Below are 14,778 nucleotides of genomic sequence, written 5' to 3' on the forward strand. Positions count from 1 at the left end.
TTGTTTGAATCAGAGTGATTTTTTGCAAAGTAGGATTTATCCCCACTTAGACAAGATACTTGTATCTACGTTGGCCATTCTTTTTTATGAAACAAAGCAGTACTAACTTTCAAGTTGTCTATCAGTTTTGAATGTGTTATTCTTGTGTAAAGTGGATAAAAGTTAAATGTTTTAATACTATTGCAAGATGAAAGAGTCATAGATTGTATGTACTCTTAAGATCTTTGGAATTTTGCAGTATACTCATCAGTTTCACAATACCTTTGAAGCCCAGCTTGATTGCTGATAAAATAGATGTTAAAAATTTAGAAGGAGGTTTCATGGAAGACCACGCAATGATCTGTTGTTTGAAGGGACACTTATGTAGCACAGTAATGTAAGATTCAGTTCTTCATCTTTGGTTGAATTCCAAAAGGAACATAGAATATACCTATGATTATCCAGGATTTCTTCTTTGGTAAGTGTCGTGAAGGTATATGTTGAGTTTCCATGTGAATTTTCCATACCCTATTTATTCATCGAACAGTTTATGTAATGAGATTTACACACAAATATGATGTTGTTTAGGGCTTTATCTGCGGGAACAGCAACATATTTGTCATGCATGTAGGACAAGTGTCTTGCACTATCTGGGTCTTTAAAGATTGACATAGCATGGGTATTGATAGATCCATTCAGTTTCTTAATTCTGATTAATACCAACGACTTCACATCTTTGATCCATTTGGAAAGAGTATTTACGTCTTCTTTCTTGCATAATCCTCGACTAGCTCTTTCGTAGCAAGTGATTTAACTCCTGGTTTTTTTTGGCGGGGTTAGTGTTGCTCAGTCTTTAGTTTTCTTTTCGTTGTTTTTCGTTTTTTGCTATGGTGCTTTTATTTTTCTTTGACTTTTTATTTTTAGCATCCCCTTGGTCTATATTGTTTGTCAATCAATAATCATGGTAAAAAGTATAAAATGCAACATGCAAGGTAGAAAACGACTAATAATGAAAACAAAATTGTGTCCTATGTTCTTGGAAGTCAAACTCAAAGTATGCTCATTCTTTTTTAAGTTCCCTCACACAGCAACCTACACTGTAGAAATTGTGGTTATTTGAAATATGAAAATGTCAAATTTCATTGTCATTTTATGTGTAGACATGTATTACCTGACATGCAATTGCAATTATTTAGGTGCACTAACATGATATAGGTAACATTTCAATTATGCTTTTGACCTCATAAAAGTTGTTTTCTTCAAAACTGTCCGCGCCGATATACGATACATAAACGCGCAAATTTACTTCCACACAACGTGTCTTCAGTTCTTGCTAATCTTCTTCGAACTGATCTGCGACTATAGACCGATTCGAAATATGCAAATGACTCCATGACCGTTTTACTGTACGATACGACAGATGGGCGTTTAAATAAATAAGTTAGAAAAATAGTTTTACATGATAAATTTCACCTGTTATGTTTTCACAATAAATTACTAAATTCAAACTGTAAACTGTGTTAAGCTGTAATTTACAGTGTCTCAAGCTTTTGTCCAGAGTCTATAAATTTCAATTTTAAGTGTTTATAGGTGATTAAGGAAAACACAAGTGTCATGCACAACGTGCAAGTTTCATTTTACACCTTGTATAAAAAGCTAAATATTTTTAAGTTTGTCACCAATCGGATATCTACGAAGAAGAAAGATGGGAGCCTTAGTACTTCTGTTCACACTGATTGTAGCTGGTATGTTTTTGCTATAACTAATTTGATCTTTGTTGATAGTTTCTCTTCCCTATTCTCTTATATTTTTGTCAGGACTATAAAATTGCCAATGTATATTGGTATATTGTATCAAGTAATAGTTGATAGAATTTAACTTTAAATATAGACAATAAATGGACATACAAAAAAGTATAATACAAATACATAATTGCTATCTTTTCTAAGTTTAAGTTTGCATTATACACATTTAAACAAGATTAACATACATATAGCAACTTGATTGAATATTTTCTTGTCCAGTGAAGTGTTGATATTTTTTATTTTTTATTCATTCATCCTTGTCTTTGAATTTTTTTTTTGGTTTCATCTATGTTTATTTCGTGTTATCCGAAAATATCAAATTTCAATTCTCTTAAACAAAATAATGTAAAAAAAAGTATAAAATTAGGAAATTGCATTCATTGATCTGAAAATGTTTTTTTCTTAATTTGATAGTATTTATACATTAATAAATTTTAGAAATACATTAAGGATGCATCATTCTGCCTTTTGAAGTTTAAAAATAATTGTATCTGAGTGGAGTTGGGTAAATTCATTTTTGGTGAATTGTAACTTTAAGGTTAAGATTAATTATATAAAGTGGACTAAAAATGAGAACAAGACCACTTATTGGTGTATGTGTATGTGATATGGTGCATATATGATTAATTTGTCTAACATTGTATTAAATTATCCTGTTGTCTCTTCCTGCTTTTGAAATAAATTGTTATTATTATCAATATAACTAATTTAACAAAAAATAGAAACTAACTGTAAAAAGGCTCATCATAGATAATAGTAATAGAATTGGAATTTTGGATTTGCGCCGACGCGCGTTTCTTCTACAAAAGACTCATCAGTGACCCTGGAATAAAAAACAACTTTATCAAGGCCAAAGTGTAAATTATCACTGCGCTTTGTGTCTTTTTGTTTTATTGTACATACCTTGTAACATTTCTTTCATTTTATTTATTATTAAAGCTTCTGCTGTTGACATATGGCAACCAGCGAAAGAGCTGATAGAAAGTGTAGAAAGGGGAGACAAATGGCCGGTAAGTTATATTCTTTGAACATTACTGGGTATAACTATGTAGATAGTTGTCTCGTTGTCAATCATGCGACATCTCCTTATTTTTATAAAAAAGAAGAGGCCATTTGTCCTGTAATTGGTTCACTCACAGAGTCGAAGTCGAAAAAAGATGTCATATTCTATAATGTATATTAAATTTCAATTCATAAATAGTCCGAAACATTTGTTTACAATTCTAAACATCTCCATACACTCAAAATTCTATTCAACCTTTGTTAGTCTTGTATGTTTTTTTTTTATTTTGGTTATTTTATATATTTTTGAGGTAAGTGTGACGTCAATTTTCTCTGAACTAGAAGACTTGTTTGTTTAGGTGCTAGCTGAAGCCCGCCTCTGAGTGTTGGATTTTCAGGCTGTGTTTAAGACTCATTGCCCATTGGTTGCATTTGGATGTTCTATACACTTTGGTCTCTATAACACATTCCCCGTTTTAATTCTTAAATTAAATTTTGCTGTTGATATTGATTCAAAACTACAAATTTTACATGGGAGAGCGATGTCCTAACACTTTATTTAACGATAAATACTCAAAATTTAACAATATTTCTGCAAAACTTTTCATCAGTCATTAGGCGTTTAGTTTGCTGATATATTAAGAAAAAAGCCTAAATTAATTCAGAGGTGTTTGGACGGGGTTAATGGACAAATACTAATGAAAAATAGGCATAAAAATAAAGAAAAAATAATAATGGGTTGCTAAAACTTCGAGAATAAAGAATAATAGGCAAAACATGTTAAAGATAGAGAAAAATAACCCACAAATACGTCAAAGTGTTTGGCACATCAAGGCGCACTTTATTATGTCTGGACAGAAAGGAATAGCATGTGTATTAACACGTTGACAACCCTCTGAAGGGTACGACAACTAATGTATAAATAGTTATTATTATTCTAAATTTTGCTATCATATTTTCTAGGTCGATGACGCAGAAGGGAGAATCGTCGGTGGTGAAGATACAACTATTTCACAGCACCCTCATCAAGTGTCCCTACAAAGAAGTAATAGTCATATTTGTGGAGGTGCCATTGTAAATGCTGACTGGATTGTAACGGCTGCACATTGTGTCGACAGTTCAAGACCGTAAGTGTTTAGATATATTGTGATGAACTTAAGTGCACACATCAAGATATACTAATACAAAACCAAAGACCTGAAGAACTGAATTTCGGATGTCCGAAAGTTCTGGTGGATGGTCACAAGCACTTTGTTTCAGAAAAAAAAAATCACATCTCATTTTTAAAACCGTTTTCAAACGGACTGTATATAGGTTTTCTGTTTCCATGGTTTTTTTTTTTTTTTTTTAACATTGTTTTACGAGTAAATCAATACTCATGCCATATTTTGTGGCGTTTTGAGAAAATACAAATCTAATATACTAGTACAAAAATTGATTTATTTTTCTGATTAATGCCACATTGACACTATTGGCTATTTCGTGGCATTCAGTCTTTCATGTCGATCTGGAGTGGTTTGAGGTAACCACCGATCCACACAACAGACTTTTTGAGGTTAATTTATTGATAAAAAAGAGGAAAATATGAATAAAAATTCTGTTTTAAGACCATTACTTGTAGGTCCCTTTGTTGTGTGTTTCATATAGTTTGAACGTGTAAAACAACACAAGTCATATAAAACCACATTTTGCTCTCCCTTATTGCTGATGGATAATAAAACACATATTTTCTTTTTTCTCTGTATCCAGACAGGACTACAGGATACGAGCAGGATCTTCAGCTCATGCTAGCGGTGGGACTACAAGAAGTATAGAGCTCATCGTATCGGTAATTTTCTGATCATTTATTTCTAATCATTCAGGGTAATATATGTGTTAGTCTAGTATTGACAAGGCTACATATCACCCTATACACAGTTGTGTATTATTAGTTACACAGCGGTCTTTTGACATTATACGATACCACGCCTACTAATCCTATTTTAAATATACACGGTCACCACGCAGTTGCTTTTAACCAATGAAATTCCTAGAAATTTATAGAAGGTATGATACAAGGTTATTTTTTTTTTAGAGATTTGACAGATCAGTCTAACGTTAAATGTTATCTACCATTACATTATATTTTCAGAGTCGACAATAATGTTTATAATTTAGATCACATATATAAGAATGAAGAAGCAAGAAAGCTTTTTTTGTCCAATATAAACAGCATATATACATATATATATATACGACACTACAGTTAATCTGGTCCATCTTTAAAAACGTGTTTCTGGTAAATAAATTATCCAAAATTGACAAAAATCACTAATAACCTGTTTTCCTCTTTTATTACGTGTTAGGCATCACAGAAGCATAAACATAAACATGTAGAAATACGATTATGTCATGATGGACTATTTGGAATTGGGTGCGAATATAATCATAGGGCATAACATATAAACTATGCGATCCCAAGTCATATACAATAATACATAAGTCATTCTGAAATATTATTTATATATTGTCTGCATTCTGTTATGAAAGCTAATAAGTAAATAAATAATAGTATGTAAATGTTCATTAATATACTGTTATAAGGTGAAAATAATGTCATACAGATATACCAATGTCGAAGATAGTAATCCTACAGGCTCTTGCGGTAACAAAAAAATCCTTTGTAATATATTTACATGCTATTTGATTTGCACAACAGATTGTAGTAGTACAAACATTTGGAAAATAGACTGAAAAACAGCTTACTGAAACCTCCAAAATTTTGTATATAACAAGCATCATAGCATTTTTATATTGTGAAAAAAGCTAAATGAACCCCTTTTATAAACTCTTTTTTTTAGCACGAAAATTACAACTCAGGATCTGGAACATTCCCAAATGACATTGCATTGATGAAAATGTCATCCAGTTTGTCATTAACCGGAAGTATTTCAGCCATTACTTTGGCAACAGGAAGTCCTGACGAGTTTGCTGGCCAGACATGTGAAATCACTGGATGGGGCAGAACTTGTGGAACATGTAAGTAAATAACTGAAACAAAGTCTGGCAGAACGTGTGGAACATGTAAGAACATATAACTAAAACAAAGCCCGGCATAAACATGTTAATTCATACCTCAAACAAATTCTTGCAGCACTTGTGGAACATATAAGTCCATGGATCCCTAGAAAATGTTCACATGAACCCTTGTAAGTGGCGTTCCATAAGCAGCGCCACTAAGCTTTTCATATAAATATTAAAACATGCGACACCTATTTCGTAGTTTACAACATTTTTTCTGGAAACCCATACATTCGGTATACAATTTTAGAGAGTGTCAAAACCAAATGAGACGAAACTTAAAATTTCAAAATGTTCATGGTCAACTTAAGCTGAGGGAGTAAATTTTTTTTGGACAATTGCATTATTTATAAAAAACATCTATAATTATGTTTCTCTAGTACGCCTATTTTATAAAATTGTCAATTTTTATTTTCCAGGCGGTTTACCCTCTAATTTACAATCATTAAGCATGCAAGTGCTAAGAAACAGTGAGTGCAGAAACTATTGGACTGGCAACAACATAATTGACGGCCATATTTGTATATTCCAAGGAAGTGGTTACGGTGCTTGTAATGTAAGTAATGCACATTCTTACATGGGTACTGATTAAGTTTCTGTATGAAGCTTTATATATATATTTATATTACAGCGTTTAATATTTGTTATGTGTATTGAATTGTTACTTTACTGAGAAATTGTTCGCACGAAAGTTATAGGCCTCGACATTTATCAATATTCAAGATGTTTAATAAAAAAAACGCTTCATGATAAAATATTTAAGATATCAAGAGAGAAACAAGAGTCATACGACATGTGTGTTCAGTATGTGTAGATGCTATATTATTTTTTATACAATGTATTTTCATTTGTCCGCAGTCTACTATAAATATATTTATACTCTTTATCACTTTCATTATATTATATCATCTATATTTATCATTAGGGAGACAGCGGAGGACCGATGGTTTGTTCTGGTCAACTGGCTGGTGTTACATCCTGGGGCGCGAGTGGATGTCCAGGAACCCGTCCTAGCGTTTACACTCGAATTGGTGTGTACAAAAGCTGGATGGACTTCGTGATGGCTTCAAATTCCTAAATATAATGTCTGAATAAACAATGCAGTATACTTGTGTTATTCTATTTTTTGTTATAAATGTATGCAAGCCAACCCTTTGATTGATTAATTGGTCTTTATTTCACGTACAAGCTGGATGGACTTCGTGATGGCTTCAAATTTCTAATTATAATGTCTGAATAAACAATGCAGTATACTTGTGTTATTCTATTTTTTGTTATAAATGTATGCAAGCCAACCCTTTGATTGATTAATTGGTCTTTATTTCACGTACACAGTTTGTTTCAAGACAGAGGACATATGGCTACGTGGAAACAGCTAAACAAGATAACTTGTCATTGATAACTTCACAGATAGTAACGTTTCACGTTCTCTACAATTTAGAATTTAAAAAAGTAACGAAAATATTTAAAATCAAGGTTTTCCGTCAAGCTTTCATTATTGAAATTGTGTTTGCTAAAAAAAATCTCGTAAAATTGTGTTTCAAAAATTGTCAGTGTTCCAAGTTTTATCATTGTTTTGATACAATTGAAACACATTAGCTTCATTTAAAACATTGTTGTGACGTCATTCTATTGATTTACCCGCCTTTATTTCAGTGAATGGACTATCATTTACCTGTAAGAAACCATTATGTTACCTTTAGCTGTCCAATATTTTCAAGAATAGCTCTCCTCTTTCTTGAAAATATCGGACAGCTAAAGGTAGCATAACTAATTCTTACAGGTACATGTTAGTTCAATCACTGAAATAAAAAAAAAACTATTATTTACTCTAATTGTTTTCATAATGTTAACAAAAATACAACCAAAAAAACAAATGACAATTATAGAGTCAAATTCCAATACAATTTTTGAGGAAAAAAAAAACACTTTCAAATTGATTTTTAACATTACCAATACTTATATCCTCGCCATTTTTCTCATGTTTTTGAGTTTCTCTTTTAGCACTAATTCAATAAGTTGATTATGCTCGTTGTAAGTCTTGTTTTTGTTGCTTTTATGAATTTCTTTTTTCAAAAGATTTATCCTCGTCCATCTTTAGGTTATCAAAATTGACCTGTGGTGTTGCTCTTATTCTTCCTAACATCATTTTGAACTATAATTAAAATGAAAAAAGCAATAAAATAATGCTTCTAAAATTTGAAAGATCATGCCGCAATATAAGGGCAATGTACAACCTAAATCTTATCCTGTGTACAAAGTGCGAATCTATAACTTCCTTCATAAACTACAGGACTATAATAGTTTTTATAATTTTCAAGTTTCGGCGTTGATTTGCAAGTTGTTTTCTTTAAGTCTTATATTATTGCTTAAATATGAATATAATGCAACACTTCGCTTATGAACGACAATGAAAATGGGAAGCAGAATAAAGGAAAACAATACAGCATTTTATCTGTCAAAAAAACAATCGTGTGTCCGATTCGCACTTTGTTTGCAGTGATCGTTTTATAAAAGATTTATTTTCAACCAAAAAATCGAGACAAAATTACGTTTCAGTTATATCAACAACAAAAAAACCACACACGGGACTCGATAAAGAAATAAACGAAAAAAGAGCGACACCATTTTTGCAGAAAGAAAAAAAAAACAGAAAAGGAGAAAAAAAGGGGGGGGATATTCAGGTGGTACCGTTTGGGTAAACAATAATAGTCTGTAAATTTCAACAAAAGAATATAACTGGTTGCATGCTGATATCTATTCATTTGTTCATATTAATTATATAATTGAAATAAAATCGACTGCGGTGCACTCGATATGGTTCAACAAGAATTGGTATTTTATTCTCATTCACGTAGTGTAAAATAAGAAGAAAGAAGAAATTATTAGGAGAGGACCACATTTCGAAATATAATATATATAAAACGTTCCATTATTAGCTGCTTTGACTATATCCTCTTTGTAATCCACACTGAAAGTATGTCTCTGAATAGATTCTGAATACACATTTGATTTAAATCCAAAGTTTGAAACAGCACAATCACTAATAAAGACACCTCTTTCTTCGTTTTTGTTTTAAGAATATATTTTCATCACTTTATCCACATTGAAACACAAAACATGTAAAGATGTTCACGGAAACTATGAGCAGAAAATATGAGTTGTTCTTGCGCACGCAAAAATCATTAAACACTGTGTCTTATTCATTATGTAACAGTACATGTTGTTTACCTTCAGCTGTACTTTCTTTTTGGCTATTTGTTTTGATGAGCTACTGTTTAAAGGGGCCAACATGTTGGATATATTTTAATGTAAAGAAAGTTTATTCACAAAAGAATTTTCATACTTGATGAAAATAAATCTTTGCTTGCTTTTTCTTTTGTTTCACCTTTTTCGACGTGTTAAACAATGTTTTAAGTAAGATATAAGCCTCTAACAGTCCAATATTTTACAGAACGGACTGTTATCGGCTAATATCCCTTACGGAAAATAATATTGTTTATTCGAATGCATCCTTAAAACACAATTAATCGATTTACCAAATTACTAAATAGAGAAGCAGCATTTTAACTAATTAAATTGGTGTAAGCGATGAACTGTATATGAACAATCTTGATTATGTTTGGTTTCAAAAGACCTATTAGTTATATAACTGGTATAGGCATGGTAATCCAATTGTGCTGCCATTGCAAAAACCATCTTCATACATAATGGTTACGAAATATGGCAGGGATCAATATTAAGAATCAAATAATAAACACAGAAAACCTTCGAGTTTTATAATCCTGCAATTCTATGAGAAACTATCTCTATCAAACCTATGAATTATCTGTCAACAAGTGAATTTTCAAAGCACCAAGCTATAAGCAGATAAGAAGATTTGCCACATTAATATCAATATGTTGTGTACAAAAATGCATGTTCGACTGGATACACTTTTTGGGTAAATGTAACGATTAGCCGTATGCCGAGTTTCTATCAAGTGGAAAACTCCTGATTGTTTTATTTCTTTTTGATGTGTTTAAAATTTAATGCCATTGTTAACATATAGCTCTTCAACGATTTTCGGTACTTATACATCTTCGGATTTCAAATGTTTGGCTTTGAGCGTTCCTGATGAAGGTAAATCCAGAAAAGCGCTTCGGACGCAATAAATTGTCAAACGTGTTGTTTTATATTTTTACATCACTGGGTCGATACCTCTGCTGGTGGACTATCAGTCCCCGAGGGTATCATCAGCTCAGTAGTCAGTGCTTCGGTACTGACATGATTAATCAAACTTTACTAAAATTGTCCGTTTTTAAATTTTGAAATTATTATGAAACTAAGGTTTCAACTCCCTCAGGCAAAGTTGGCTTTAGATGAATTTGGCTATTTATTTTAGGTATTTTTAACATATAGCTCTTCAACGATTTTCGGTACTTATACATCTTCGGATTTCAAATGTTTGGCTTTGAGCGTTCCTGATGAAGGTAAATCCAGAAAAGCGCTTCGGACGCAATAAATTATTAAACGTGTTGTTTTATATTTTAACGCTTTAATAATTGATTTTATTTCATACGAGAATGTGTTTAATTAGTAAATAACACTTTCAAGAATCCTATAGATATTCTGAATATGAAACAAAGGAGATGTGCGGTTTAATCTTGTCGGGCTCCAAATAGTCCCGATTGCATACGAGCATAAACACTAAACAAAAACAATCAACAATCATTTATAAATAGAAGAGTTATTTTCCCGTTTCTATATAGAACTTCTTCGATGTATTCATTTCAAAGCATGGCCACTTTCAAAACGTATTTCAATCATTACATAAATCAGAGACACCGATTATAAAACCTATGGTAGCAATACACAGTTACAAGTTTAGTTTTCTTGGTCATTGGGATTATTTATAAATATAAAAGGCTTTGTATAATACAATTGATTTTGAGATAGTCGAAGAATAATATAAGATTGTGTTAGCATATTTTATAGGCCATGTGTCGGTTTGACAGTCCGTTTTTTTCACATCCTTACCGCCCATAGGTCCAGAAATTAGTGTAGTGTTGTTCAACAAAGACTTCACCCTTGACCTTTTAAGTACATTTTATGGAAAAACGAGCAGAATTGCATATGATTTTTTGGACCTTTTCCTAGATAAATGTCTATGGTTTCATGAAAGGTGTCACTGTAATGGATTTAAATTTCTCCTTTTAGACCATTTTTTTTTTACTTTTGTGACATTGTCACCCTCCCATTTTTTCCCCAATATTTTGTATCAAATAAAAGCAGATTGTTGCCATGGTTACACCAAAAAGAGATTATATTTCACCATTATAACTATTTGAAATACAATCTATGGAAGGTGTTCTTTCCAATAATGATACACATGCATTACACAAATATAAAGTACTATTTTTTTTAAAAGGAACGGGAAAAAGATTGTTAGAAATTATGAGAGTCATATTTAATTTTTTTCCCCGAACTGTGTATTGCTACCTATGCTTAGAATACAAACCAAGTGCAGCGTAATACCCTTATAAGCCTAAGGCAATTTGTCATAGATTAATCTTTTCTGGAAAGACAAATTTAACAAGAATATCTCCATAATACACGGGTGGTCTACTCGCACTATCATTATCTATGATCAGTGAACCGTGAAATTGGGATAAGAACTCTTATTTGGCATTAAAAGTATCATAGGAAACATGTACATGTGTACTCGGTTTCACATTAATTGGACTTTTACTTCACCAAAAACTACCTTGCTCCAAGCAGTTCACAAGAGATTGGTCACGTTTTGAGTAATATTGACACAAACAATGTTACTCTTGAAATGGTGAACGGTCTAGTTTATAAAAAGGATTATAAACTTTTAGATTCGACAGAAAGAGTACTAACAAAAGACAACTGGTTCATCCCGACAGCAAAATAGACCATGGTTTGATAAAAATTTTAAACGTTTTGAGTTTAGCAGAAACGTGTATAATTCAGTAAACTCATGTGATAATAAACTAGCAATGAATAATACGGTCAAGGAATACCACAAGACACTTAACATATAGGCGAGTGATATGAGAGCCAAATTTACATTTTTAATGCACCTACCTAACACACGGCTAAATTATATATCACTAGAAAGCTAAGAATATGTACTTTCTAAATATCCCGGTCGTCAAAAGAAATTATGGGGCATTTTTTTTTAAATCGAGGTCAAAGATCATGGGTGCAATTTCAATTCACGGATACTTCCAGTTGTAAAATCGAGTCAAAACAAATGCAAAAACGAAACAATTTCATAAGAATGCTGTATTACTGTTGGGAAAATATATTTCTATCATAATATTAATTGATTTTGGTTGATTTTAACGGTAACGCATGTTACATAACGTTTTCTCTCGGAGTCTTTGAAAATCAACCTTTAAGTCACACAAATGTATCTGTAGTCGCCCTTGCATTATCTAAATCATATAATACCTCCATATCATTTGATTGCACGTATTTACAAACATATATATCTGCAAATTTGATATAAATAATCCGAAACAAAATATTTGAAGCAAGGGGAAAATATAACAATATGACGTTTTTTTAATTGTTCAGAAAAGTCCCATGATAGCTGTTTATTAAAATTGAGGACGTGTATGGTCTCCGGTTAGTTTGAAAGCCTGACAACCATAGAGCAGATTTTCTTTTATTATTGTAGTGCAATATATTGATAAATAAAAAAGACAATGTGGTATGATTGCCAATGAGACAACTATCCACAAAAGACCAAAATGACACAGACATTAATAACTCATACATCACTAAATCAGATATGATAAGAGTACTAACAAACATAACTAAAATGAGTAAAGTGCTACAGGTATATTTATATCAACAATTTGACAATTTTAATATAAAACATCACAAGGAAAATATGATCACTCATTGTACGTCGAAATGTGTTTGATTTTACTTTAGTCGGCCGCCGTGTATCTTGAGATATATAATTAATCAAACAACACTTGACAAAGTAGTTTGAACTCTTTTTAAATATTACACTAGTGATGACGTTCGGCTACTTTGGCACTAAGTATTACGTTTTTTTTATCTTGTTTCACCGATTCAAACGGAGGACAAGGCTATCCTAATATTGAACCTTTTATTTGTTAATGTTAAAATCCCGTGATCGAAACGTCGGACCAATGGGATGTTGGACCATTTAGGTGTCGGAATATTGCGATATCAGAATATTATAGCTTCATTTTAACTTGTAATCTCATCATTCTTATCAATCAACATATCCATACAAAGACAACTTCCTTGGCATGGGCATATATCAGTACAGCAGAGGTTTTGCTCAAAGCGGACACAAGATCTACTATATACAGATTGAATTAAAAATTTGGAATAGACATGAGGGATTTGTCAAAGAGACACCAACCCGCTAAAAAACAGGCAACGGCCAAAAACCACCAATGGGTCGTCAATGCAGCAAGAAACTCCCAAACCCGGAGGCGTTCTTCAGCTGGCCCCTAAACAAAAATGTACTACTTTGAAATGATAATGGACGTCATACTAAGCTTCGAAATATACTCAAGAAGTTAAAATAAAAAATCATACAAAACTAAGGAAGGCACGATGCTCCTGACTTGGGACAGGCGCAAAATTGCGGCGGGGTTAAACATGTTTTTGAAAATCTCAACCCTCCCCCTATACCTATACCAATGCGTGAACAGATCAAATCTTGTAGAAAGTTAGATGACATCATACCGGACCGATGTTGCCTTTTAGCCAACAAAAGTCATACGGAGATCTTTTATTGTTTCTGTAGTTAGGACGACATTGTCTTGAATTAAATTTTAACCCCCAGAAGAAAAATAATGCAATGTAGAATGTATGCCCTATTTTCATTGTTTCTAATCTCCTGATCAGTCAAACTTGTTAATAGCTATCAAAGGTGTGTCCATAAATACGGTGCATTTGTAGTGATAAACCTAAATGAAAAAGAGGAAAAAAATATTTATAGACAATATACATTCTACTAAAGCCATACATCTAAGAACTTTGTCAATACGAATATCATACGCTTCATTAACTGCCGCAGATGTGCCATCATCCAAAAGACAACACAGAAATGTTTTTAAAGCAGGTGGCATAATTTCAATTGAATAATCCAGTGAAATGTTTTTAGATAATGGATATTTATCTGATTGGATTACAACTTTACCCTATATCTGCTTCCTTAAAGTAACTGCACTAAGTGCTTGCAACCAGTTTCGCAGTCACTGCGCAGATCTTTAAATTTTACAGACCGAATATTACAGTCATTTTAAACGGGTAATTTTCCGTCATTACGGCATTAGACAAAATTATAGAGCCACTGTATACAATATTGGATGTACCTTGGCCTTGTTGAAGCTGTATACATGTAACTATAAATTGACCATGGTTTTTTAGTTTTTGTTGAAGCTGATAATATGTTGTGTAGTTTTCTCGGCGGCGATCCTCGGGCAGAAATTAAGCCCGGTTAACTGATCAAGTAATTAAAGTTGTTAACCAGAATACTTCCTTGTGTACAGGCACGTCATCTTTAATCGTCAAAATGTTAGTAAAAGCTGTTTTATGTTCAGAATAAAATAAATAGCTATTTAATTTCTGATTTCAAATTTTGTAGCAAATATTTAGCGATGCAACCTCGATGGTATAAAGATTTAATAGTAAAATTATCATGAGTTATTTTGTAAATCAGATCATTGTAGGAGATATATGTAGTAACACTCAATACAGCTTAAGTTTGCTCCTCAGAGGATACCTTATGAAGTTGTGTAACTTGCTTATAGGCTTTATACATTTGCAAAATATACAAACAGACAAATCAGAATGAGTTGTAGATCTACTGTCCGCGTTTATATATGAGAAGATCTACTGGTCGGTAGAATTGGTACATGTAGTACAAAGTCTT

At 32.2% G+C, this 14,778-nt stretch overlaps 1 protein-coding gene across 1 annotated transcript; it reads left to right on the forward strand.

Moving 5' to 3' along the window:
* Positions 1-1,607: 1,607 nt before the first annotated feature.
* Positions 1,608-6,954, forward strand: LOC139491149 (trypsin alpha-like). The gene is made up of 7 exons (XM_071278566.1): positions 1,608-1,724; positions 2,724-2,794; positions 3,750-3,913; positions 4,536-4,614; positions 5,627-5,804; positions 6,266-6,402; positions 6,772-6,954. Exons 1-7 carry the CDS (start codon positions 1,685-1,687, stop codon positions 6,922-6,924), a joined length of 822 nt encoding a protein of 273 aa, XP_071134667.1. The 5' UTR covers positions 1,608-1,684; the 3' UTR covers positions 6,925-6,954.
* The last annotated feature ends 7,824 nt before the right edge of the window (positions 6,955-14,778 follow it).

This window comes from Mytilus edulis, chromosome 10, assembly GCF_963676685.1.
Source record: "Mytilus edulis chromosome 10, xbMytEdul2.2, whole genome shotgun sequence".
NCBI classification, from domain to species: Eukaryota; Metazoa; Mollusca; class Bivalvia; order Mytilida; family Mytilidae; genus Mytilus; species Mytilus edulis.

Bases quoted from the DNA above. Each gene is read 5' to 3' on its own strand.
- LOC139491149 (XM_071278566.1), top strand. From the start codon at position 1,685: ATGGGAGCCTTAGTACTTCTGTTCACACTGATTGTAGCTG. The intron at 3,914-4,535 runs GTAAGTGTTTAG...CTCTGTATCCAG, and splicing joins TGTGTCGACAGTTCAAGACC to ACAGGACTACAGGATACGAG. The intron at 5,805-6,265 runs GTAAGTAAATAA...TTTATTTTCCAG, and splicing joins GGGCAGAACTTGTGGAACAT to GCGGTTTACCCTCTAATTTA.